Genomic DNA, 22,178 nt, shown 5'->3' with positions numbered 1-22,178 from the left:
CAACTTGTTAAAATAAGGGCGGTGGTGACCAAATGCTGTTAATTCTTGTTTCTGTTATGTCGGCTGATGTGTTGCTGTTGGCCACCGATATGAATTTAGCTAATAACTGTACTGCAATAACACGGGATCATACTGCCGTATAGGTTCTTTGTTATCTTCTCATGTTTTATCTTGTACGACTCTCCATATCAGGTCTATGCGGTAACAGCACATCGTCTTCCTTCTATTTATTTTTTTTCATGTATAATATTTCATTGTAAAAAAAAACCAAAAAAAAACAAGAACTTTATTTCATTGAAAGATAAATATTCTTCTGTCTACTGTACCAATTTAGGTCAATAATGAAACAGTCGGTGATGATATTTAGCATGCTGAACTCTTTTTGGATTGTAAGTACGGTGATGCTGCTAGACACATGTGGGCTCTTGGGATACTAGCTTGGCCTGTCAACTTTGACAGGGGCTTACAGTGGCCAGTTTCTAATGGAGGTTTTAAAAAATGTGAATCAGGGCACGTGTTTTTAATTATCGCCATAGAATATTCTTAAGGGTTCTTAAATTTTCATTCTATTTTTCATGGTTGTGACCATCATAGAAGCTCTGTTCTTGCACGGACGATCTACACAACATTTGGAAAGGGGGGTTGCCCTTTTCTTTAGTTCAGCTAGTTCTAGGCTATACACGTATGTCTATGAAGAGAAAAAACTTGAATGTCTTCGATAATTTATACTTTTTTATACAAATAGCAAATCCGAGTATTGGAGTAAAGGTTGTTCTAATAACTTTAACTTTCACAAGATTTCGGAAAGGACATTTTTTACGCTAACTGGCTGGCCAGCTATCAAAGATATTTGATATTCTGCGTACCCTATTAAGTGCCATCACATACTAGCCTTGTTCCCTTTCCATAACATACGTCGGAAGGTGAAACGAAGAAGTTGTTGGCCCCTTCAAGTTTATGTTCGTAACTTACGTCAGACGAATGTTTGATTAGTGGAAGTTTGTAACTTCGCGACATTTACCCACTGATGTAAGGCAAGTTGACCAAAACCATAGTTGCCATATTAGAATTCTTATCCATAGCCTCGGTTTATTTATATAGTACAAACTGTCTTTAAGATTTTGATTTAATTTTTTAAAATTATTTTGATATATTTAATATTTTTTTGTCCTTTACAATATTTGGTTATCGATCATATCACGGCATTATTCAGGAACAACATTTTTCATTGTGTCAAAATTATTTTCCAATGATTAGGCACGTCCAATTTCATTACGTGGTGTGGAGTCGGTTTCTGGTTCGATGAAAACCACGTTATTCGCCACCCGTGATACAATAGAAGCGGATTTGTCTATGCCTAATGTGGGATCCCATAGGCTGTGAAGTTTCTGTTCTACCTCTTTTGAATTGCGCGGTATTTCATAATCAAACGTTGCAGTCAAAATGATTACACTTTTCTTGAAAGGAGCCATGAAATTGTCGCAGTACCCGTGCAAAAGTAAGGCTGCTTGTGGTGGGATCTTCTCTAAAGGTCCAAGAATAACTGAAAAAGACTGGCTAAGGATAGAATGGATTTGTTCATCTAGTTCTTGTTTGATAGTGTCGTCCTGTCGCAGAAGATCGGCAATTTCATCAACTTTAACTGTTACTCCTTGGAAGTTGGCCTTGGCGGAGTTGGTCGTGTGTAATAGCTTGTTGGTGTTGATAGCCAAAGTTTGAGCGATATTCTGCATAGTACGCATTGCAGCGTTTCCGCTAACAAAAAGAAGGACTGCTGGTTGAGATGGTTCCTCTTCTGTAACACTATTGAGTGCTGAGAGAAAACTTATCCACGTTCCTTTTTTTTGAAATGGAAACGTTTTTTGCATTTCATCAATTAATTCCATTGCTTGATGACTGAAAGTATTCGATGAAGTTGATATCTTGTTATTCCAACCATCGAAGGAAGGAAGCAGGAAATCAACTTTAATAAAACCTAAACATATTGCTAGTAATGTGACAATAGTTAAAGATACTAGTGAGTTAGTACAGTTCAACCGTGGCTGATATTTTTGTGATTTGGATTGAGCTTTCTGTTCCATCAGGATAACAGGGGTTACAGTTTTTTGCTTGTTACCTGGAAATGGGACCTCTTCACTTGTGGATTTTGAATTATCATGTGTAATCGGATTTGAATTAGCCGGCTTTGATTGTTTAACTGTTTTTTGTTTCTGTCGCCCTTCTTCTTGTCCTACATTCGTCGTTTGTTTGCCTTGACTCTCAATCGTCGCAGAGAGTGTTACAGCATTTATGGATGAAGCGTTGTTTTGTGGCGGAGATGAGTCGTTTGGCGCAGGAGAATTGTTTCCATTTGAATTTGAATCAACTGGAACTAAAGAAGGCTCATTTAATTTTAATTTTGCCATAAATATCTGGTTTATTTCGTCTGTGGAATCTGACTGGCCACTAATCGCATCCTAATCAGAGGACTGTTTTGAACTATCTGATGTTATTTCTGAATCTTGCGCAGGATTGACTTCCATTTTAAAGGAAACCTGAATGCAATTACAAAATATATGTAAAAATAGTGCTGTGCCGTTGCACATAGAAATTGTTAGGGAGATTCCTTACAACTAGTTATAGGCCATCCCTGTTGTAATGGATTACCAAAGAGTTTGTAGCAAAAGACACTGCTCGGTCGAATGAAAATAATGAAATTTTGATGGTAGTGACTGAATGCTGTTAATTACTATTTCTTTAACGTCAACTGAAGTGTAGCTAGATGCAACCGATATAATCGAGACCATGTAGCTCCACAAGTATTCTGTTATCTGCCCAAGTTTTATCTAGTATTTTTCATCATTTTGCTTGTGATAAAAACAATCAGTGGGGAAATTAGTACCGTTTCGTTCGACTGTGGTATTGCACAATAGCTTATCTGACGCCACCAGCTTGTTGTTCGCCTTCCAATTGCGAAAAACCGTTTCTCACGTATATCCTCTAAACTCCAAAAGGACAATTACAATCGCAAATTAACTAAGACATTTATTGGATACAACATGAACATCAAAAATGGCAAACTAAACAATTTAGAAGGCCGGCTTATATCTTCTGACTTCCACCATTAACTGATGGATGTTAATCAAATCAGCACGAGCAGGAACATTGCGGAATGGATGCTGCGTAAGGATTTTTTGGAAACGGTGGTAGTATTCGACGAGTTGAGTTAGCGTCGCTTGTAGAATGTTGGTACCATTTTTAAAATTTGGAAAAAGGTTTAGAATTTCTCTGTTGATCTCATCTAAAGATTTCTTCCACCCTGCCATGAAAGAGTTTATGGTTTGCGTTGCTCGACCTTTATATCAAAGAGAAAAATAAGACTTTTTAAAACAGAAAGAGAAATCTCATTAATAAGATACTCAAGTTTCATACGTTCTTCATTCCGCAACGCTTCGTTAAGTCCCCGAGTTAGTATGAGTTCGCAGTCCTTTACAAAGCGGACGAGTCCTTCAAAGTGGACAAACAATATTTCCTCAACAAATTCGGATATCCGAGCGGAGAGCAATTCTTTGCAGCGTGAGGCCTCGCGACTTTCTTCTCTGTTGCGCTCCTTCAATTAACGGGTAATGACAATGAGTCGACCAGAGAATGATGGACAACCTGTTTGCTACCTTACCGTCATCACACTAAGCATTAAGTCATAATTATTAATCAGTGCTACTAGTTGATCCTTCCTTTTGGTAAACGCTGCAGCCAGACGCAGTGTAAAGCCTTCGACTTCTTCTTGCATAGTTGAAAGTAGGTGATGTAAGCGTGGAGTCCAGTCCATGGCCGAAGTTATACTGTTATGTTCTATTTCACGAAATAAAAAAAATTATTAACTAATACGCTAGAGATATGGAAGATATTTATACCGTGAATCGCTGAAATAGCGGATGTGTACTCGGCATAGCGTCGTACTACCTATTGAATGTTTCAATTATTTAAAATTCAACGTAAAACGTGTTATTTCGTACATAATGTGGTCGTGTGTCGATGTGAGAATATAATCTAGATGGATCGCAGTCACGAACACTTTGAATGTTTGCCTGTACCAAATATTCGAATCTAAACGAGAAAAACATTAATAACGACATAAAAGTTCTAAATCATTTTGGTACCTAGGCCATAATATGGAAATCAGTGATTCATAATAAAAATCCAGTGCTGGAACAGCTCTCTTGTGGCAAAGATATTGCAATCGCTGGACCATTTGGATGCAAAGAAAGAGTGCCAGGGAATCGTAACAAGTGGAGACATACTCTTCGACAAATTTCTAAAGTTTAACCAAAAACTAAATAACATTTGTAACGGTCATCGTTAAGCAATGTTTCTTACTGACCATGTAGATGGTACAAGTCTTTCCCATAACTTCTTGAAAGAGCTCCATGGCGGGGGCCCTCTCAACGTGGAAAAATTCGCACAAGAATAGGTATTCTCGGCAAGCATTATCCGCGAGTGCGTAATGCTGAGATCGGAAAACAATTTCGTACGAATATTTTGTTTCGCCCTTATGGCCAGCGCTCGTGCCTGTCGCTGCTGCATGGGGAACCAGTACAGGGGCCTCTAAATTGGTAACGACTTCAATTCGAGTTCCTTAGAAATCAAATACACAAAGCGAGAATTAGCATGAATAAGGTTGCAAACAGAATATTTTAGTTGTTTAAATTACCCAACGTGAAGACCGTCGATTTACTGCTGGAATTTCGCGCACTAGGAGCGGCTCTTCCAAATAACGACCTAGCAGCTGCTGCCGCCGCCGCCCCTAAAGATGCATCCTCCGAACCAAGAACGTCATCCTTATTAACGCTATTTGTATCCACAAGTTTCAATAGACGCGTCGAATAGCTCTAAATTAATTATTTGGTATAGTAGAATTAACCGTTAGCAGTTACATCGAGTAACAAACCTTGAAATAGGAAAAATATAGCTTGGACATGGTCTGCACATAGTCTTGTCTCACTTCATAAGCTATCTCTGGCTCTTGAGTTATAAGAAAATGATAAAAACTCCTAATGAAATAAAGAAAGTTATTTTGCACTAAAGTCAAAATATGCAGTACAAATATGCCCACTATTACAAACTTACTTATGCTTCAGGAGTGAATTTTGCGGTAGTTGATAATTAGCAAGAGGCCTTCTGAGCTGCTGCAATTTCAAGAGCAAAAAATGGCGTAATCTTTCAACCACCTTAATCCGCAACGCACCAAGAACAGGTACGACGTCCTAAGGTAAATAAATATGCAATTATGGTCACTATTGATTATATATGAGCTATAGCAAACCCACCTGAGCAGCCCTACTGCACCTTTGATGATGGTCTCCACTCAAGGCCAGCTTTGCCTGAAGTATTATTAGTTGTTCAGAGAAAACTGGTTCTGTCACTGGAGTTTCCAACAAGTGCCTGTGTTAGAATGTTAAGGTGCAAATAGAACCAGTACAATTATGGCCAATGATGCAGATAGGGATTGGTGTTTTTACCTTATGAGTGCTTCAGGGATAACTAAATCATCAATCATTTGGCCAGCTAATGATCTAGCAGCTTGGCGGTTAGAAAGTCGCAACCCCAGCTGGGCTGACTGATGTTGGAGTTGTAAGATATCACTGCTCAAACCACCTAGCTGAGATCTAAACGTACTCAGAAGATTTTCCATTCTTTCAAGAGCAGCATCACAGTGAGTGAACTGTGAATGAAGCTGTGCGAGCGATGTTCCTTGATTTACATAGTCTTGGACTGATACTAGTTCAACCTATACACAGGAATTTTTATATACTATTCAATCCTTAAAGTTGCACACAATGTCTACCTCCTGCAGTTGTTGTTCAACTTGCTGTGAATATTGCCTTAAATCTACACCTGAATTAAGTGCTTCTTTTATAATGCTGTCTTTCAGACTATCCTTCAAATCCATTTTGATTTGGGTATCACTTTTATCTTCCATAGTTCACTAACCGTTCCTTTCACTGAAAGTGAAATTTGACAGCAAATTGTTTTTATGGAAATGATGAAATCTCACAGCTGTTTTTGTAGAAGACAGAAGTCGTCTGCTACGGCCAAAGTCAGTCTGAATTGGAGTTTGGAGGCAACGACGAAGAACGAAGAAATCATATCTCCGATTAGCTTTGAGTTACAAGGGTTATCACGAATTTGTATGCGAGTTAATACCCGAAATCCAAATTTTATCTGCATTTTAAATCTTAAAGTTTTGGTAAAAATTAAATAGAGGTGATCATTGTAAAATTTTTGTACAGCATTCAAGCTTAAAAAAATTCAAAAATTGTGCAAAGATCTCTTTCTCTTCGGAAAATTAGCAACCCCCAAAACCTGAAATTGCAGAATTTTCCGTTTCAAATTTGTGACGTACGACTTGACATTTTTAGAGAAATAAAGTTTAAAGTTCACATAAGCAATAATTGACACTTGTACACTCACCCTCCACATTGTATTTGTTGTTGCATTACATTGTTGCATCACCTTAACTTCAAATCAAAGTTTCACGAAATCCATCCACAACTATTGATTTAACATGGCTCAGTCAATCAGTAAGAGCTCAACTCCACAGAGACCAAACCAAAGTAAAACGTTTGAAAACTATTGGGATGAAAAAGATGTTGAAGAAGGACTCCTGAATGGATCTCTGTTTGAAGTATGCATTTTCATAAGCAGTGCTGTGAGCACATGTCTTCATAATGTTGTTATATTTTTTAGGGTGTCTTAAGAATAAATCCCAAAAACTACAAAGAGGCATATATTTCTGCACCTGTGAGTACTCCTGTTTTATTAGATCAAACTTATAATCCAGATTAACGTGATTTGACAACAGGATGGAACAGAGGACTTTCTGATTGAAGGACTTCTCCACAGAAATAGGGCACTCAATGGAGATGTTGTGGTTTGCAAGATGCTGACAGTACAAACAGAAAATAAATGTGAAAAAATAAATGGTCAAAGTTTGACTTCACAAAGTGATCAGCCAAGCAAACAACCTACTCCTAAAAATGTGATGGAAGAGAGCAAGATGAAGGAAAATATTCTGAAAATGGCTGTCAACGAAGGTTTAGATAAAAAATCACCCGACATCCATGGCCCAAGAAACATGAAACCAACCAGCCAGAGAAAAAAAAAGAATTTGAAAGAAGAAAACTGCAATGAAATCCATGATACCTCTACAGATTTGCAGAGCAAAAGTCGAGGTACTCCGCCGCCCATCCCATCGGAGCTAGCAAAGGTACCCAAGGTAATAACTTTGCCTAAGTAGTGTGAGAGCCCACCTGAATTTAGAATTCATGTGTTGTCTTTAGATGAAAAACGTTGTTGAAGAAAAAAAGAAAAGAATTCGTCGACCAAAGAAGAAGAAAAATGCGATGATTGAAGGTCTTGCTACACAACTAACAGCATCGTGTGCCGTTGGAGATTCTGTAGTGACAACCACCAACATAGTGACCGAAGCAGTAATAAAAATCGCCGTGCAAAGCACACCTATCACTGTCGTTGAAGAAATTGTAGAAATTAGGCAGCAGAGCTCTAATCTCCCACGTAAAATAGCCAAGGTAAATTATTCGTGATTTCACTGGCCCCATGTAATGATTATTTATTCGAAATATTTGCGCACAGGTCGTATTTATCAAAGAGCTAAAGCATTCACGTTGTGCTATTGGCAGTTTGAAACAATGGCCTTACGGCCAGTCGGGACCGATACCAAGTTGGATTTTGTTTTCGCCCAAGGATCACCGTATTCCTCGTTTGAAAATACCGTTCACGCCAGCGCTAGCCACCTGCCTCTCCCAACCTAATATGTTGTATTTGGCTCGAATCGATTCATGGGAAGACGTCAATCATCCTCTCGGGTAATAATTTCTTTTCAAGTCAGTTTCTCTCATCATGGTGCTATTCTTTTTTTCTCCATCTAGATCGCTTTGTTATTTCATTGGTCAAGCCGGTGATATTGAGGCCGAAACTATAGCTCTTTTACTGGAACATGAGGTCGATTATGGTCAGTTCCCTCAAGAAGTCTTTGATAGTCTGCCGTCCCTTCCTTGGAGTATACCACCAGAGGAAATTCGAAAACGTCGAGACTTTAGGTAAAATTTCAAATAAAACTACCTTCTTATACATATTGTTAATAACAGACAATTTTTCCCAACAGAGAAGAGTGTATATTCACGATAGATCCTGCTGATGCTCGTGATCTTGACGATGCTGTATCTGGCCGATTTCTTAGAATGGCTGAAGATGGAATCACAAAGTTGTATCAAGTCTCTGTCCATATTGCTGATGTCAGTTTCTTTGTTCAAGGCAACACCGTTCTTGATGTTATTGCATCTCGGCGAGCCACCAGTACCTATCTAGTCGACAGAGTACGTGAAAAGTAGAAGTGATTTTTAAAAATAATAATTTAATTTGTTGTCTGAAGGTGATTCCAATGTTGCCGTCCGTATTGTGTGAGCACATTTGTTCATTGAACCCTGGAGAGGATCGCTTAGCTTTTAGTGTTGAATGGACTGTAAATGACAAGGGGGAGATTTTGGAAGAATGGTTTGGTCGTTCCATTATTCGTTCCTGTGTGAAGCTTAGCTACGACCATGCACAGGTTAGTAAATGGATTCTTCTTTTAACTCTTTTCAGTGCAGTAACATTTCTATTGTGTTATTTATCATAAGACTGTTATCGAAGGAAGAGATATCAATAACTGGCCGGTTATCAAAGGACCGCACCCCTCGTCAGAAATTTGCAAATCTATCCTAGTCCTCCAGGAATTAGCTGGTTATTTGCGTAAGAAACGAGTGGATCAGGGTGCGCTTAGAATCGACCTGCCTAGGCTGGCCTTCAGTATGGATTGGGAAACTAGAACCCCAATAGGATTTCGAGTTTATGAGTTGAAAGAATCGAATAGGCTGATTGAAGAATTCATGTTATTGGCCAACATGCGCGTTGCAGAGAAAATTTATGGTGCATTCCCTGCTTTAGCCGTTCTTCGTTCACATCCACCACCGCCCACCCATAAATTGGAACAACTTGCGGAGACACTACAAACAATTGGCATTCATCTCGATGTTACTAGTTCAGCAACGCTGCAAGAATCGCTATTGCGTTACGGTCAAGGCAGCACTGACGCTATTTCAATGGGGAGAAATCTTGTGATATCTAACCTACTAGCCAAGCCAATGAAGGTGACATTTTATTTACTTACAATTTACACTGATTGACGTTTACAATGTGCTCTTGTAATCTAGTGCGCTTCGTATATTTGTTCCGGCGTTGTCAAGAAAGAAGAACATTTTCGACATTATGCTCTGAGTGTGCCCTTCTACACTCATTTCACGTCACCTATCCGTCGATACCCGGATATCCTTGTCCATCGCTTGCTTAACGCTGCTTTGGAACAAGAGGCTTTAGACCACTGGAATCAAAACATCATCAAAAGGTTTTGTTTTCTTTTAAAGTTAATCATACCAAGCCAAAATTAGATTAATTTAAAATGTAAATTCATTCATTAGGCTGCTGGATAATTGTAATTCGAGAAAATTAGCCGCCAAAGCTCTTCAGGACACCCACTCTGAACTTCATTTGGCAAATTTGATTAGAAAAAGTGGCTCAATCGAAGTTAAGGGCATCGTATTAGCTGTTCTTGATCATTCGGTTGACGTTGTTTTAATTTACTTGGGAATCATACGTCGTCTGTATATAGAGGTAAAACATATTTTGAAATAATTTTACGTTTGTTTCAATTGTAACTCGGATTTTCTTCATCGTTTTAGAAACTGCCATTGACGATGACACACGAAAAGTACAACGGTATTGGGAAGTTGACATTAGTGTGGGATCCCCAATCGACAAGCGAACAGCCAACCCGTCAAGTTATCTCCGTTTTCAGCCTTTTAGAGATCCTGCTCGTCCCACACACTGAAAATAACAAACTCGATTTTACTCTGGTGTTGCAACGACCCACTAATACGCCGTAATTATTATTTTTTTTTTTTCGTTCGCTTCCAAGACCTCTGTTCCAAATTTCGGGAATGATTCTTTTAGTTTCATATTTTATTCATTTTTTTTTTTTCTTATTTTTTTCTTCAAAATTTTTGTTGTTATTTTTTTTTTTTTTACGGTAGTTTTTTTTTTTTCATGGGTAACTGGACGAGTTTTCGTCTCTTTTTTCTTTTCCCTTCGTTTAGCGTATTGAAACGGGTGGGGAATTCAGGGCAACTTATGTTGGTTTCTATTTCCATAATTTTTTTACCAATCACTTTGTGGCATTCACTTTTGACTTTGCTTTATTCTACGCGCATTTTGTATTTCATATTTTCTTAATTGGCCCAACTTGCTAAGGTGTTCGATATTGGCACCCGATGATTTACGCGTTCAATCACAATTTGGACTATTTCAAGTAAAAATCTTTATGTTTATTCTTTGGCGCCAAATTCTGGACAAAAAATATCGAAATTTTTCAAGTTAAACGCAATTCTGTATATAAAATTCTCGACCAAGCTAATCAATACAGATGATCATAAGAGGATCCTGTTTTTCAAGTAACGTGGATTTGAAAAATATCCAACATTGTATACTCCCCGCTGGATTGGCTCATGGACTAATTGGCTAGTGACCTCAAACCTTTGTCGAGAGGCGTGGTTAGTCTTTTCCAACCTTTTTTACTTCTTTTTCTAGCTCTATTCTTCGTGTTTCCTACTAAGACTTCTCTTGTTGGCAAAGAGCCGGGTCTTCCACGGCGGACACAGGGAGAAATTTAATCAACGCTGGTCTACACGTTCGATCGCCCCCTCCTTCTTTCAGATTTTTCGGTTGTTATTGTTCTGCATTGTATCGGAGAACGGCCAGAAAATGGACGCGGTCCATCACGACACGATGAGAAAGGATTTGCTAGTCCTGACTAATGAGTCTTTGCAAAGTCTGATGGGTGATACAAAGATCGCGTGTTATCATCCAGTTCGAGGGAAGAGGAGGGAACATTTCGGAACGTTCCCCCTCGATTACTAATAGAAATCGTCACCTTCTACGCGACGTACCATTAGCAGCATCTTCGACGCCAATTTTCTATTCCGTTGGTTGATGAGATATTTAACGAGGTTTCCAGCTTCTGATGTCGCAGTTCACCCGGGGGCGGAAATCTTTTCGTGGGGATTCTTCCCGGTTCTCCCCAACATCGATTCAATATTTGCCTGTCCGATCTTTTCTCAATTTTAGATGTAAAATGATGCAGTAATAATAAGCCATACCATAGACTAAAATCGATTAATTGTAACTTTAAAAATCGAAAACCAAATGCTTCAATTTTGTCTTGCTAAATTGGCAGTCATTTTTACATATTTGAGTTGTTTGAATCCCCCCTTTACTCAACCCTTGTGCGTGAAACGAAGGACACAAAAAGGCAAGGTGATAAGGTATACCTCAATCGTCAATCAATCGAATACGCAAGCGCGTTTGATGGAAACTGCGTTCTCCTTTATAGCGGTAGTAGACTGGACAATCCCGAAACTATGAAGAGCAGGGGGGAAAAAGAGAGGCTGAGCGCGTCTAGACCTTTATTTCCTTGTGTGTCGTCAATCTCACTCGACTCATCCTTTTTGGCCACCTTTTTAACTTCCATCCGGAAGATGCAAACCGCAAGGCGAATAGTCGTCACTTTACTGCTCATCATCTCATCAGGTAACGTTTTTGTTTACTTTCTTTTAAACGTGGGCTTAGCAATTTTCCCGCAAAACTTTCGTGAATACCTTTTTTGTCTAACTGTAGTTTGAGTTGCAAAAGAGTAAGAGGCGTAGTTGCGACAGCCAATCACAGAGGAAAAGAATCTTTCTAGTTAAATCGTTGCTTATACAGATTTGGCTTCCAGTTGCGATTCTGATGGGAGAAGTTTTGGTGTTGTACCTGTTTCTGACACATGTCATCACCTTAGCTATTGCAAAGCGACACGGACAAAATAATGTCATTTTTTGCCGCTTCTATACCAAAATAATCTATTCAATAACTGAAACATTATTTTTGTTCAAAAACTTAAACTACATAAGGAGAAAGAAAATTAAATGTTGAAATCTCTTTCCCAAATAAAGCCATCCATTTTGACCCGCTATAATGCGGAAGTGTACATTGCTTTCAATTTTTTAAGGTTATACTAATTGGCTAAAAATCTTTTCTTGCTAAATAAATATTTTAAAAACATAAGCGAAATGGAATAAAGACAGAAAAAGAAATTCATCGTGATTTCTGCTATAGGCGGTACTGACCATATTGCAACGTCCGAGTCGTCCTCGGGCTTCGCCGTCAACTCAACTATTACAATCTCACCTCTCCCGAAGGTATTCCCGACACGTAGTCACGTACAACATCTTATATTGCATGTGTGTCTACGACAACTTTCAATGGTCTTCTGATTGTTAACACTTGCCAAGCATCGCCATTGTGGCACAGGGAAAACCGACGAAAGTTAAAGACTTTTTTTCCATTTTTCATCCTCGAAAAAGAAAAAATATTTACAGAAAAGGGCAAAGTGTAGCATCGATGTGATCTACGATAGCTCGTGGAGAAGCCAAACGTGTGGTTCCATTCCCACGCTTCACGTTCCATCATTTTGGCTAAAACAGAATTGTGAATGTCAATTTAAAAATTATGTTTTTTTTTTAATCGTATACAGAACGTTATTATGGTGAAAAAGCAGGACGTATTGGACTCACAGAACGGAAGAAACGCTGTAATCGACGCAGTGGTATTTTTCGTTACTCATTTCATATGAAGTTTTAAATATTTTGTCATTTAATTATTTTGATATTCCTTTTTCAAAGGAATTAATCGATCCTAAAGCGAGCGAGCAAGTTTTGGAGCTCATTGTCAAAATCGCAGAACATCCGGCTATTTGGAAACAAATTCATCGAGTTTTGGGTATAAAATGTTTCAAATGTTTGAAAAACGTTTTGATGCATGGTTTAACTTCATTATTAGAAACACTTGAAGCAAACAATGCAGCTTATTCTCAAAGGATCGATGCCAGTCGGAGTGAATCTGTTTGGACCCATAAAAGATTGGAAAGACCAGGAGATAAGAGGAACGATGTGCCTGACGATAAAATTGCTGTTATTTCAAACACAACTAGTTCCGGCATTTCACCTTCATTAGAAACGGCATTCCAGCGTTGGAGGGACGTCCTTTTTGCTGCTAAAGAGTCCCCCCTCATTCATCCTCAACTCGAGGCATCTGGGCTGCAATCAAACAGGGAAACAAAAATCGAACAAGATGTTCAAAAACGGTCTGCTGCAAGAATAATCAATCAGCCAGAGCAACTACGTCCAGACAAGAATTTTGAAGAACGTCTCAGTGAAATCGAAGATGAACTAAAGAAATTGACAAAATTAAGTCGTACATTCCCACTAAAAATGAAACATCTCACCACTGTTGGTCGTCAACAAGAAAAAAGAGGAAAAATAAAAACTTCGAAGATACTCACAAGAAATGGGGCTTACCAAAATCAAGGTGTTGGCGATGATTCCAAGCCGGTCATTAGAGTCCATCCCAAATTCCAGTACCACAAAGTACATAATACCACCAATCAACCAGGGCCAAGTAGTTTCTTAGGGCCAAATTACTGGAAGAAAATTGCTTCGTTGAAACACAACGGTAGCAATCCGACATCTAGACGCAACTCGTTCGTCGCCGTATCCATAACACCCCCAGATGGTGATAAACATGAACGTGACGAATCGTTAATAGCCAACGTACAGCAACAAAGAATGCTAGGGACAGAACAGAATAAGTCAGATTTTGGTAAACCCTGCAAAAAATTGCACAACACCCGAAAACAAAGCAAACAACGTCCTCTAAGCAACAAGCAATCCAGTAACAAAGACCAATCTGGTGACTATATAACTAATGGCTAAGGGATGAAGAAGCTTGTGAAGTGTACTCTTATTCCTTGTTTTATCATTGACATGAGGATTTTTTTCTTACTGATGGTGAGAACAGCACCACATCTCCACTGAACTGTAGTTTAACGGGAAAAGTTGTTGTACTTTGCTGTATAAAAATGGACTTGCTTTCCATGACTTAATACAGCAAATTTCATAGTTATGCGAAAAGCGTAAATCGTAAAAAGACCGTTAACAAGTATTTTCTTGAATATCTTTTTGCTTGTCTTTTATCCGTTGGTTGTGGAATCCTTAACGTAGAATTACTTTTGTACAGTTTTTTTGCAATCTACCCTGCTTTACCACGCAGAATAAACGTGTGCTATTTAAATCTCAAAATACTAAAATGAAATTGAAAATATGAATTTCTGTCGAAAAATTTATTTATTTTTTCTTTCTCTTCTCTCTCTCTACTGTAGTCTCGTACTCTCTATTTTTATTTTATCTTTTTTTTTTTCATATTTTGCACCTGCGTAAATGACGATGTGACAACGCTGCGTCTTACTGTCAAGTTGAAATTTGAATGGTAGTCGAATAACGGATGGTTAATTTTCATGTCGTTCCACTAAATGTAAGTTTTTAAAATAAACTTCTGAATTTCAATCAACAATACAATTACGTCAGGTCATACGTCTTTTTCGGTAAGTATTGTATTTATAGGTTTTTTTACTTTGATGCAAACTAACCCTTAAATACGTATTTCATTCTTGTGTTTGGATATCAGTTGCAAAAGGATGGCAGACAAAATCCAAGTGGCCGTAAGGGTTCGGCCTGTACTGGTTCTAAAAAAAGATGTTGAAATTCATTGGTGCTGGGCGAAAGGCATGGTATTCCAAGTTGAACCTGGCACCCAGAAAAGAATTGGGAATCCATACTTGTTTGATCAAGTTTTTGGCACAGAAGCACAAAACTATCAAATTTTTACAGAGTTAGTTCAACCCCTGATAGATTCTGCCATGAATGGGTTTAATGTAACAGTCTTAGCATATGGACAGACTGCATCAGGGAAAACATACACCATGATGGGTAGCCAAAAAGAGCTCGGGATTGTCCAATTGGCAGTTGAAAGAATTTTCACACTTATTGAACAAAACCCTGAGCGGGCCTTCTTATTGCGATGTTCCTATATTGAAATTTATAATGAATCAATTTCTGACCTCCTGTCATCAACCCATCAAAAACTGAAAGTACAAGAATTGGCAGAAGGTCATGTTATTGTACACAATTTGATTGAGACTAATGTGAATACCCCTGATGCTGTATTAAAGTTAATGCAACAAGGTAACAAGCAGCGAAAAGTTGGGGGCACCAGCATGAATGAAAGAAGTTCTCGGTCTCATACAATCTTCAGGATAATTGTGGAAAGTTTGCCACGTGATGAAGCTGATCGATCTGATGCTGCTGTTATAGTATCTCATATCAATTTGGGTAACATCTCTATTGTTTTTCTGAATCTCTTATCTTACAATTTTTTTCAAAAACCCTAGTTGATCTTGCTGGATCGGAAAAAGCCTCCCAGACCAACGCAACGGGAGATCGCTTCCGAGAAGGTTGTGCCATCAACACAAGCCTCTCCGCTTTGAGTCTGGTCATCAAGCAGCTAAGTGAAGGTGAAGGTTTCGTAAACTTTCGAGACAGCAAGCTTACTCATATCTTACGTGCGTCTCTTGGTGGGAACGCTCGTACTGCAATCATTTGTAACGTTACTCCATCCGTTTTGGATGAGACATCTTCAACCCTGAAGTTCGCTTGCAGTGCAAAAGCTGTACAAAACCAACCTCATGTAAACGAAGTTCTGTCAGATCAGGTACGTTTTGACTAAATTGATTTAGTAGTCCTTATAATCACCACTTCCATTTATTTCAACAGGCTCTGCTGCGCAAATACAACAATTACATAAAAGACTTAGAGAAGAAATTAAAAGAAAAAGAACTAGAAAAGAAGCCTGAAGCTATTGAAGAAATGCAACGACTTCTACAAGAAAAAGACATGAAGATTAATGAGTTGAAGGAGCAGCTAGTGGTTTCAAGTTGTAGTGACATAGCATCTGGAAGACCAGATAATAGTCTTAGTGTAAGTTTTAAAATGTTAAAATTAAATGACCTTTAAAATCACTTCTTCCCTTACAACACTGTGCAGTGTGCCCAACGAAGCTTGCGTCGAATGACATGGGGTGGTAACCGCTTGAGGCAAGAATTAAGCCTACTGGGTCCATCCGTTCTTGAAGCAAATACACCCCCAGTTCCATCTTCGGAGAGAGTTCCACGCACAGGTGATTTATCTTTAGTTGAAAAATACAATAGCTTTTATTTTCGCCTGTTTTTTTTTTTTTTTTTTTTCGTTGAAATAGTGCCAATCTTTGAATATTTATTGATAATCATGCTTGACTTATTGTTAAAGTGTCACAGGTATTCGCTAGTCGCCAACGGTCAAGTAATCTTAGCGGTTCTGATATGGCTATTGACGAGGCATCAGGAGATGCCAATGTCTTTGAATCAGAAATTTTTTTTCCAGCGGAAACGGTTTTTAGTTCAGTTTCGGATCCAGTAGTCAAAGTGAGCGTGGGAACGATGACTGACACAGGAGAATCCCCTTTCAAGTTACCTAGCGTGCCTTCTACGCCCGTCCCGGTATTGCGTGAACGATTGCTTCGTTTGCGCATGACATTAATGAATAAAGAAAAAGAAAATGAAGATCTAAGAGAAGAATTAGAAGATCTTACAAACTTTACCCGCTTAGAACAAGAAATCGGAGTTCATGCACAAGTGACGGCAAAAACGGTTGCGTCTCCGGTATGAAAATTCACATTTAATGCATTTTTGTTATCTATATAGGAAACATTTTTATATTCAGGATTCAGCCGATCAATTACACCGAGCGTTGCAAACGGCCAACGATATGGAAGTTTTATACCTGGATACACATCGAAAGCTAAGCGAGCTTCAAACAGAATTTAGAACTAAAGAAGCGGAACATGAAGCACAAATTCTTTCGGTGCAAACGGACTTCCAACAGCGACTAGAAATGGAAATGAATGAAAGGAAACGCGTCTCCAAAGAATTGGTTAGAAATCACCTTAATATCACTTCGAGTTATTCTAATATAAAGTTAAATTTAATACTGTTTTTAAAGAGTGACCTTAAGGATAAATTCAACCGATTGGAAAGAGATCACTCTGAATCCGACACTCACCTGCAAGTTATTAGTGAAAGACACGCTAAGCGAGAAGTAGATCTTCGAAATACACTTCAGGTATGATGAATCCCGTAGAAAGTTTGGCTGAAACTTGATACAATTTTATTGTAATCATTGTGTTGCGCACAGGAAGCCTGGAACCAACTGGAGCAGCTTGGTCAAAATCCCACGGCAATGCAAGAGAATTTTGATGCTAAGCAGAGACTCGTTGTTGTGGAGCAAGAACTTCTCGAAATGTAAGTCAGTCTTCCGGTGTGAGATGAACTCTTTACTTGGCTGGAACTCGATTTAACTTGTCATTACAAACAGGCATAAGCGCAACGATGAAGCACAATCTCGAATTCTCTCACTTACAGAGGAGCTACGCCATGTCAAGGACTCTGCTCTTCAAACGCCTGACGATATTGCCAAAAACGATGATGAAATGCATAATAGTTCTCTAAGTGGAATGTGCCTGGCAGATGAATTACGTGACGTTTTTGCGAATGATGATTGCTCGTTCGTTTCGCGCGCACGTCAAACCCGCAAACGGCCGAGTTCAATTTTATCTGTTGCATTGGAGAGGATGGATCAATCAACGTGTATTTTGGATTCGACCCAATTGGAAATTGAACCAAGCAAAAAAACTCGGCTAACGGCTACATCGGACCAGTCTGACGAATTAGACGTGTTAGAAATCAAACAGATACGTGAATATCTTATCGAGTTACAGGTAATACCTCAGTCGTTTATTTCTTTCCGTACCTGCTACAAATCTTGGTTTTATGGATTCCAGAGCGTGTTATTACGTTACGAAACTGATTATGACACTCAAAGTCAAGAAAAGGAAGCTCTACGTAATCAACTACTAAGCGCACAAAACGAACTTGCAACTCTTCGTCAAGAGCAAAACAAAACGGTGTCCTCCCAACGACAAGAAGAAAGTTCTGGAAATAAATTCGATAACTCAAGAGAAGAATTTGAATCAAGTTGCTTCATGGGTGATCCATCGATTTCCACATCAGTTGTGAACATGGAGCAATCTTGCGGGTCGGATGAAGAATTCGTTAGTTTAAGAGAACAGCTTGGAGATACGTGTGTATCTTCGACGGCTCATGAAGTGTCGGAAGTGACTGCGCAAGCCTTGCAAAAAATTGATGACAGTAACAATCGCAAACAGGAACTGGAAGAAGAAGTTTCCCAAATGGCTGCCAAAATCCACGAGCTCCAGGAGGAACTCGCCTCAAAAACCATGGCGGTGGAACAATCGCTTCTGTCTCTTGAAACCGCACAGTCTACCATCCGAATCCTTGAACAGCGAAACATTGGACGACAGCAGTTGATATCAAGTATAAATGAATTCGATGGGAAAATTCTCTTGCTACATGAGGAGTCAACTGCCGTGTCAAACAACGTAGATTCAGCGCGAAAGATTTTCACGAACATTCGAAATGAAATTAATAAGCTATCTGAAAAAAAAGATATTCTCGAGCTTCAGCTGAGAAAGGCAAACGAAGATCTCGAATCCGCTCGTACTGAACTAAGTGAAACGTTAGAACGCATCGCCGCTTCAAGTGAGTTCGAAAAAAAACCTAATCTAGAATATGAAAAGACTTGCGAAGACTTGAGCCATGCTCTGGAGCGAATTGAAAAAATGAAATTAGAGTTAGAGTCGAAGACGGCTGAAGTCCATGCCGCTCAAAACGACCTCCAGCAAACACGTTCTAGAATGGAGGAAGTGGAACAAAGCTCTTTTGAAAAAATTCAGCTGGAAGAGCTTGTCGAAAAATTAACGAGTCAACTGGACAACCTACAAGATGCTTTAGATTCGAAGACTCAAGAACTCGCGGATGTTCAGGAAGCTGAAAAAGAGGCATCCTTGATTCAAAAAGAAAATTTCAACGCTGAACTTGAAAAGAAACTGCTTGAAATCAATCAAGTGCATGGCGAAATAACTGCAACTCGTCTGGAGCTAACCTCCACGACAGCTGATCTCAAAAGTGTACGACAAGAACTTGAAGAAGTTCGCACAAACTCCCAAGAACTTTTGCGTTTGAAGGAGCAGTTAGAAACAGGAAAAAAAGAGCTTCTTGTTACGGTGGAAGCACTCGAAGAACAAATACGCATTAAATCTATTGCGATGGAGGAGGCTCAAAAAGAATTGGAAGAACTACGGAGCAACGATTCCGAAGTTGATTGTCTACGCAATGCACTTGAGAAAACTCGAGGCCAAGTAAAAGAGCTTCAAGTAACCAATAAAGAACTTATAGATGAAATAGGCCTTGCGAAGATAAAAATTGGAGAACTAAATGATGATTTGCTGTCAAAGGTTAACATTCTCTCGGCCACTGACAAACAAGCTGCGTCAAAACAACAAGAATTTTCAGTTGAATTGGATATCAAGTTGCAAATAATCGATAAACTTGAATTCAGTCTTAAGGAAGCACATGCTCATTTAATTGAGCTCCAATCCATGAAGGAAATCGTCCAAAATGATTTGGCTGAAGCCAACAGACGAATTGAAGATCTCGAAGAAAACCTCGAATCAGAATGCGACGCTCACTTAGCTTTGCAGCGAGTTGCAGAGCAGGCCGCTTCAATTGCGGCTGCAGCATCAAAAAATAATTTGGAGGAAAAAGAGAAAACAGAACACCAGCTTCTTGAGCTTCAGGGGAGAGTCGATGAATTGACGAAAACGCTTGATGAAACAACGACTGCCTTGGAATCTGCGAAAGCTGAAATTATAAAGTTTGAACATTCCAGCCGTGTAACGATGGTGTCTCGCGAAGATTTTGATGCGTTGCAATCGGAGTGGAAAGAGGCAATTCAACAAGTGTCTCGGTTAGAAGCTTCATTGAAAGAAAAAAGTTCACAGGTTGAAATTTTGTCTAGAAATCTGGAAACCTTTCAATCTCGGGCACTTGCTCTGGAACATGAAGGACAAGGTCACACTACGCGAGTAGCTTCTCTTGAACACAATATCGAGGTTCTTGTAGCCCAAAATACGAGTCTCAGTAAACAAGTTGAGCAATACCAGTTCGATCTTCAGTCCAAAGAAGAAAAGCTTGTTAGTCTTGGCCCTATGACTGAAAAAATCCTCACGCTACAAGCCCGTCTTGAAGAGACCGCAAACGAATCAAGGCAAGTGTCCTGTGCCTTAGAGAAGAAAGAAGAAGAAGTGCGTTGCTTGCACGAGGAATTATCTCACGCCACAGATAGTCAATTTAGAGGCAAAGAAGATTTAAAGCACGCCGAGCAAAGATTGCATGCATCCCAAAAGGAACTGGAAAGCATTCGGACCTCACTTGAATCTATGCAAAGTGTCAATGATGATCTCCTGACGCAGCTGAGTTTCAAAGAGAACCTAAATGACAATCTACGCAAAGATTTGGAAAACCTTACGCAAAGATTCAACATTTTGCATTCCAAACTGCAACAGGTTCAGTCTGATAAGTCGGGTCTATCAGACCGTATTCAGGCGTTGGAAACGGAATTAGGATGCCGAGATCAAAACATTCGAAGTGGTCTCGGTGACATCCAAAAGGAACGCGAGATATCTTCGCAATTAAAGCAATGTCTTAATGCTTTGCAAGTGCAATATAACGATGCTGTCAATCAGTGTCAAAAATTGGCATCGGTGAGGGATGAAATTTTGGAACATCAAGAACGAGCAAGAGAAGACATTTTACGCCTTAGCTCAAAATTGCAGTTGATTACTGAAGAAAAGGCGGCATTGGAACAAAATAAATTGCTTTCCGAGTCGCAAATGAATTCCATCCTTCAGGATTACCAAAATGTAAAGACTACGCTAAGTGAAACGGAAAGCCAATTACGTGTGATCCAGGGGCAACGTGACGATTTTAGTCATCAAATAAAAATATTGAACGATCAAATCGGTCAAGTACGAGCCAAACTTACTGCCTTCGAATCAAGCTCAAATCAACCAGCTCAAAAACAGATGGAAGAAACTATTGATTGTCTTAAAAGAGAAATCGCTAATACCAAATCGAAAAGCGAACTTCTACGTTTAAATTTTGAGACAGAAGAGAACGCTCGCAAGAAGAAAACAGAAAGACTGGAAAAAGAACTTGATTCTGTAAAGCAGCAGGTGCGCAGTACCTCTATGCTTCATGGTTTACTAACAATTACATTTATATTGTATTTCTGTAGTACGTAAAATGCAAAGAACAGCTCCGCCTACTCCGTCATGGGCCAAATGAAGAGGCGACAGTTAGCTTACCCAAGCCTCGTGTTTCTATTTCCGTTGATTCCATATCTATCCAAACTGATCCGATTGCTGATAAAGGATTTGGCGTAATTTTTCAAAAATGTTTACGTTACCTAGTCAGTTTTCTTGTAAGCAATCATGTTTTAAACTTACAGTTCCGATGGCAAATGGAGCAATACGTTTCAGACAACGAGCGGCTAAGAAAGAAAGTATCTGAACTTGGCGAAAGAATGGAATTCTACAAAGAAAAGCTAATTAAATATCGAACAATGTACTTCCAAATGACCGGCCAAGACCCACAGAGGCCGTCAAGCAGCTCGTCGAACAACTCTTCACAGCCAGTCGAACGCCAATCGTCTATCTCTGCTGGTTCGCGAGAAAATACTGCAGGTATGAAAGCCAGTTTTTGTACATTAAAAAAGAAGCAAACTGAGATTCATACTGAATTGTTTCAGATCGTCCACTGGTGGAGGCCGAACGAAATCTTAGAACGAAAACTTTAGCTCCCATTGTAGCAGTGTCCGCAACAGGAAACCCACTACCCGCGTCATTAACTCTTCAAGAACAGCACCAGGAAGAAATGAAAGCTCGAATGCCAAAAGCTGTTGCAGTGGCCCCGACGTCGTCGACTCGATGGGCTACCGGTGCAAAAAAAGAATCTCTCACTAAAGAAGAGATGGAAAAAATCAACAATTGCAATCCTAGCTAATAGAAAAGTTTCTACTGGTTTCTTCTATGTTACGTGCCCTAAAATTTCCCTGCATCGGTAATGCCCTTGTAATATTATTCGTTTTCCTTTTATTCTCAATAAAAATAAAGAAATATTCTATGCAATACTTCTCCACTTT

At 39.2% G+C, this 22,178-nt stretch overlaps 5 protein-coding genes across 7 annotated transcripts; 3 read left to right on the top strand and 2 right to left on the bottom strand.

Annotated features, from left to right (window-relative positions):
• Window positions 1-1,125: 1,125 nt before the first annotated feature.
• On the bottom strand, window positions 1,126-2,806 carry LOC116925313. Of its 2 annotated transcripts, none has more exons than XM_032931996.2 (2): window positions 2,611-2,806; window positions 1,126-2,534 (listed from the first exon to the last, which is right to left on the bottom strand). In XM_032931996.2, exon 2 carries the CDS (start codon window positions 2,403-2,405, stop codon window positions 1,254-1,256), a length of 1,152 nt encoding a protein of 383 aa, XP_032787887.2. In that variant the 5' UTR covers window positions 2,406-2,534; window positions 2,611-2,806; the 3' UTR covers window positions 1,126-1,253. The 2 variants fall into 2 exon arrangements, with proteins under 2 accessions (XP_032787887.2, XP_032787893.2); XM_032932002.2 differs by having other exon boundaries at window positions 2,647-2,801.
• Window positions 2,807-3,008: 202 nt separating this feature from the next.
• On the bottom strand, window positions 3,009-5,972 carry LOC116925301 (vacuolar protein sorting-associated protein 52 homolog). The gene is made up of 13 exons (XM_032931986.2): window positions 5,825-5,972; window positions 5,499-5,767; window positions 5,307-5,421; window positions 5,107-5,243; window positions 4,928-5,030; window positions 4,691-4,868; window positions 4,361-4,614; window positions 4,140-4,294; window positions 3,996-4,086; window positions 3,894-3,942; window positions 3,656-3,831; window positions 3,412-3,589; window positions 3,009-3,334 (listed from the first exon to the last, which is right to left on the bottom strand). The coding sequence occupies exons 1-13, from the start codon at window positions 5,957-5,959 to the stop codon at window positions 3,069-3,071; spliced, it is 2,106 nt and encodes a 701-aa protein (XP_032787877.1). The 5' UTR covers window positions 5,960-5,972; the 3' UTR covers window positions 3,009-3,068.
• A 132-nt stretch (window positions 5,973-6,104) lies between these two features.
• On the top strand, window positions 6,105-10,529 carry LOC116925291 (DIS3-like exonuclease 2). 2 transcript variants are annotated; one of them, XM_045171046.1, is made up of 12 exons: window positions 6,105-6,664; window positions 6,727-6,780; window positions 6,842-7,255; window positions 7,320-7,568; window positions 7,633-7,865; window positions 7,929-8,099; window positions 8,165-8,375; window positions 8,432-8,608; window positions 8,679-9,188; window positions 9,252-9,442; window positions 9,516-9,708; window positions 9,777-10,529. In XM_045171046.1, exons 1-12 carry the CDS (start codon window positions 6,545-6,547, stop codon window positions 9,978-9,980), a joined length of 2,727 nt encoding a protein of 908 aa, XP_045026981.1. In that variant the 5' UTR covers window positions 6,105-6,544; the 3' UTR covers window positions 9,981-10,529. The 2 variants fall into 2 exon arrangements, with proteins under 2 accessions (XP_045026981.1, XP_045026982.1); XM_045171047.1 differs by having other exon boundaries at window positions 6,523-6,664; window positions 6,842-7,246.
• A 990-nt stretch (window positions 10,530-11,519) lies between these two features.
• Window positions 11,520-14,267, top strand: LOC116925350. Its single transcript, XM_032932027.2, has 5 exons — window positions 11,520-11,679; window positions 12,247-12,329; window positions 12,665-12,736; window positions 12,813-12,909; window positions 12,970-14,267. Exons 1-5 carry the CDS (start codon window positions 11,628-11,630, stop codon window positions 13,899-13,901), a joined length of 1,236 nt encoding a protein of 411 aa, XP_032787918.2. The 5' UTR covers window positions 11,520-11,627; the 3' UTR covers window positions 13,902-14,267.
• Window positions 14,268-14,419: 152 nt separating this feature from the next.
• Window positions 14,420-22,164, top strand: LOC116925282 (kinesin-like protein KIN-7I). The gene is made up of 14 exons (XM_032931969.2): window positions 14,420-14,569; window positions 14,653-15,356; window positions 15,416-15,735; window positions 15,798-16,001; window positions 16,068-16,200; window positions 16,329-16,720; window positions 16,782-16,991; window positions 17,061-17,180; window positions 17,253-17,359; window positions 17,433-17,835; window positions 17,899-21,210; window positions 21,273-21,416; window positions 21,486-21,720; window positions 21,786-22,164. Exons 2-14 carry the CDS (start codon window positions 14,663-14,665, stop codon window positions 22,037-22,039), a joined length of 6,528 nt encoding a protein of 2,175 aa, XP_032787860.2. The 5' UTR covers window positions 14,420-14,569; window positions 14,653-14,662; the 3' UTR covers window positions 22,040-22,164.
• The last annotated feature ends 14 nt before the right edge of the window (window positions 22,165-22,178 follow it).

This window comes from Daphnia magna, linkage group LG1 (assembly GCF_020631705.1).
Source record: "Daphnia magna isolate NIES linkage group LG1, ASM2063170v1.1, whole genome shotgun sequence".
Lineage (NCBI taxonomy): Eukaryota > Metazoa > Arthropoda > Branchiopoda > Diplostraca > Daphniidae > Daphnia > Daphnia magna.
Note: the sequence above shows the minus strand (reverse complement) of the source record. Positions and strands in the feature narration are given on the sequence as shown.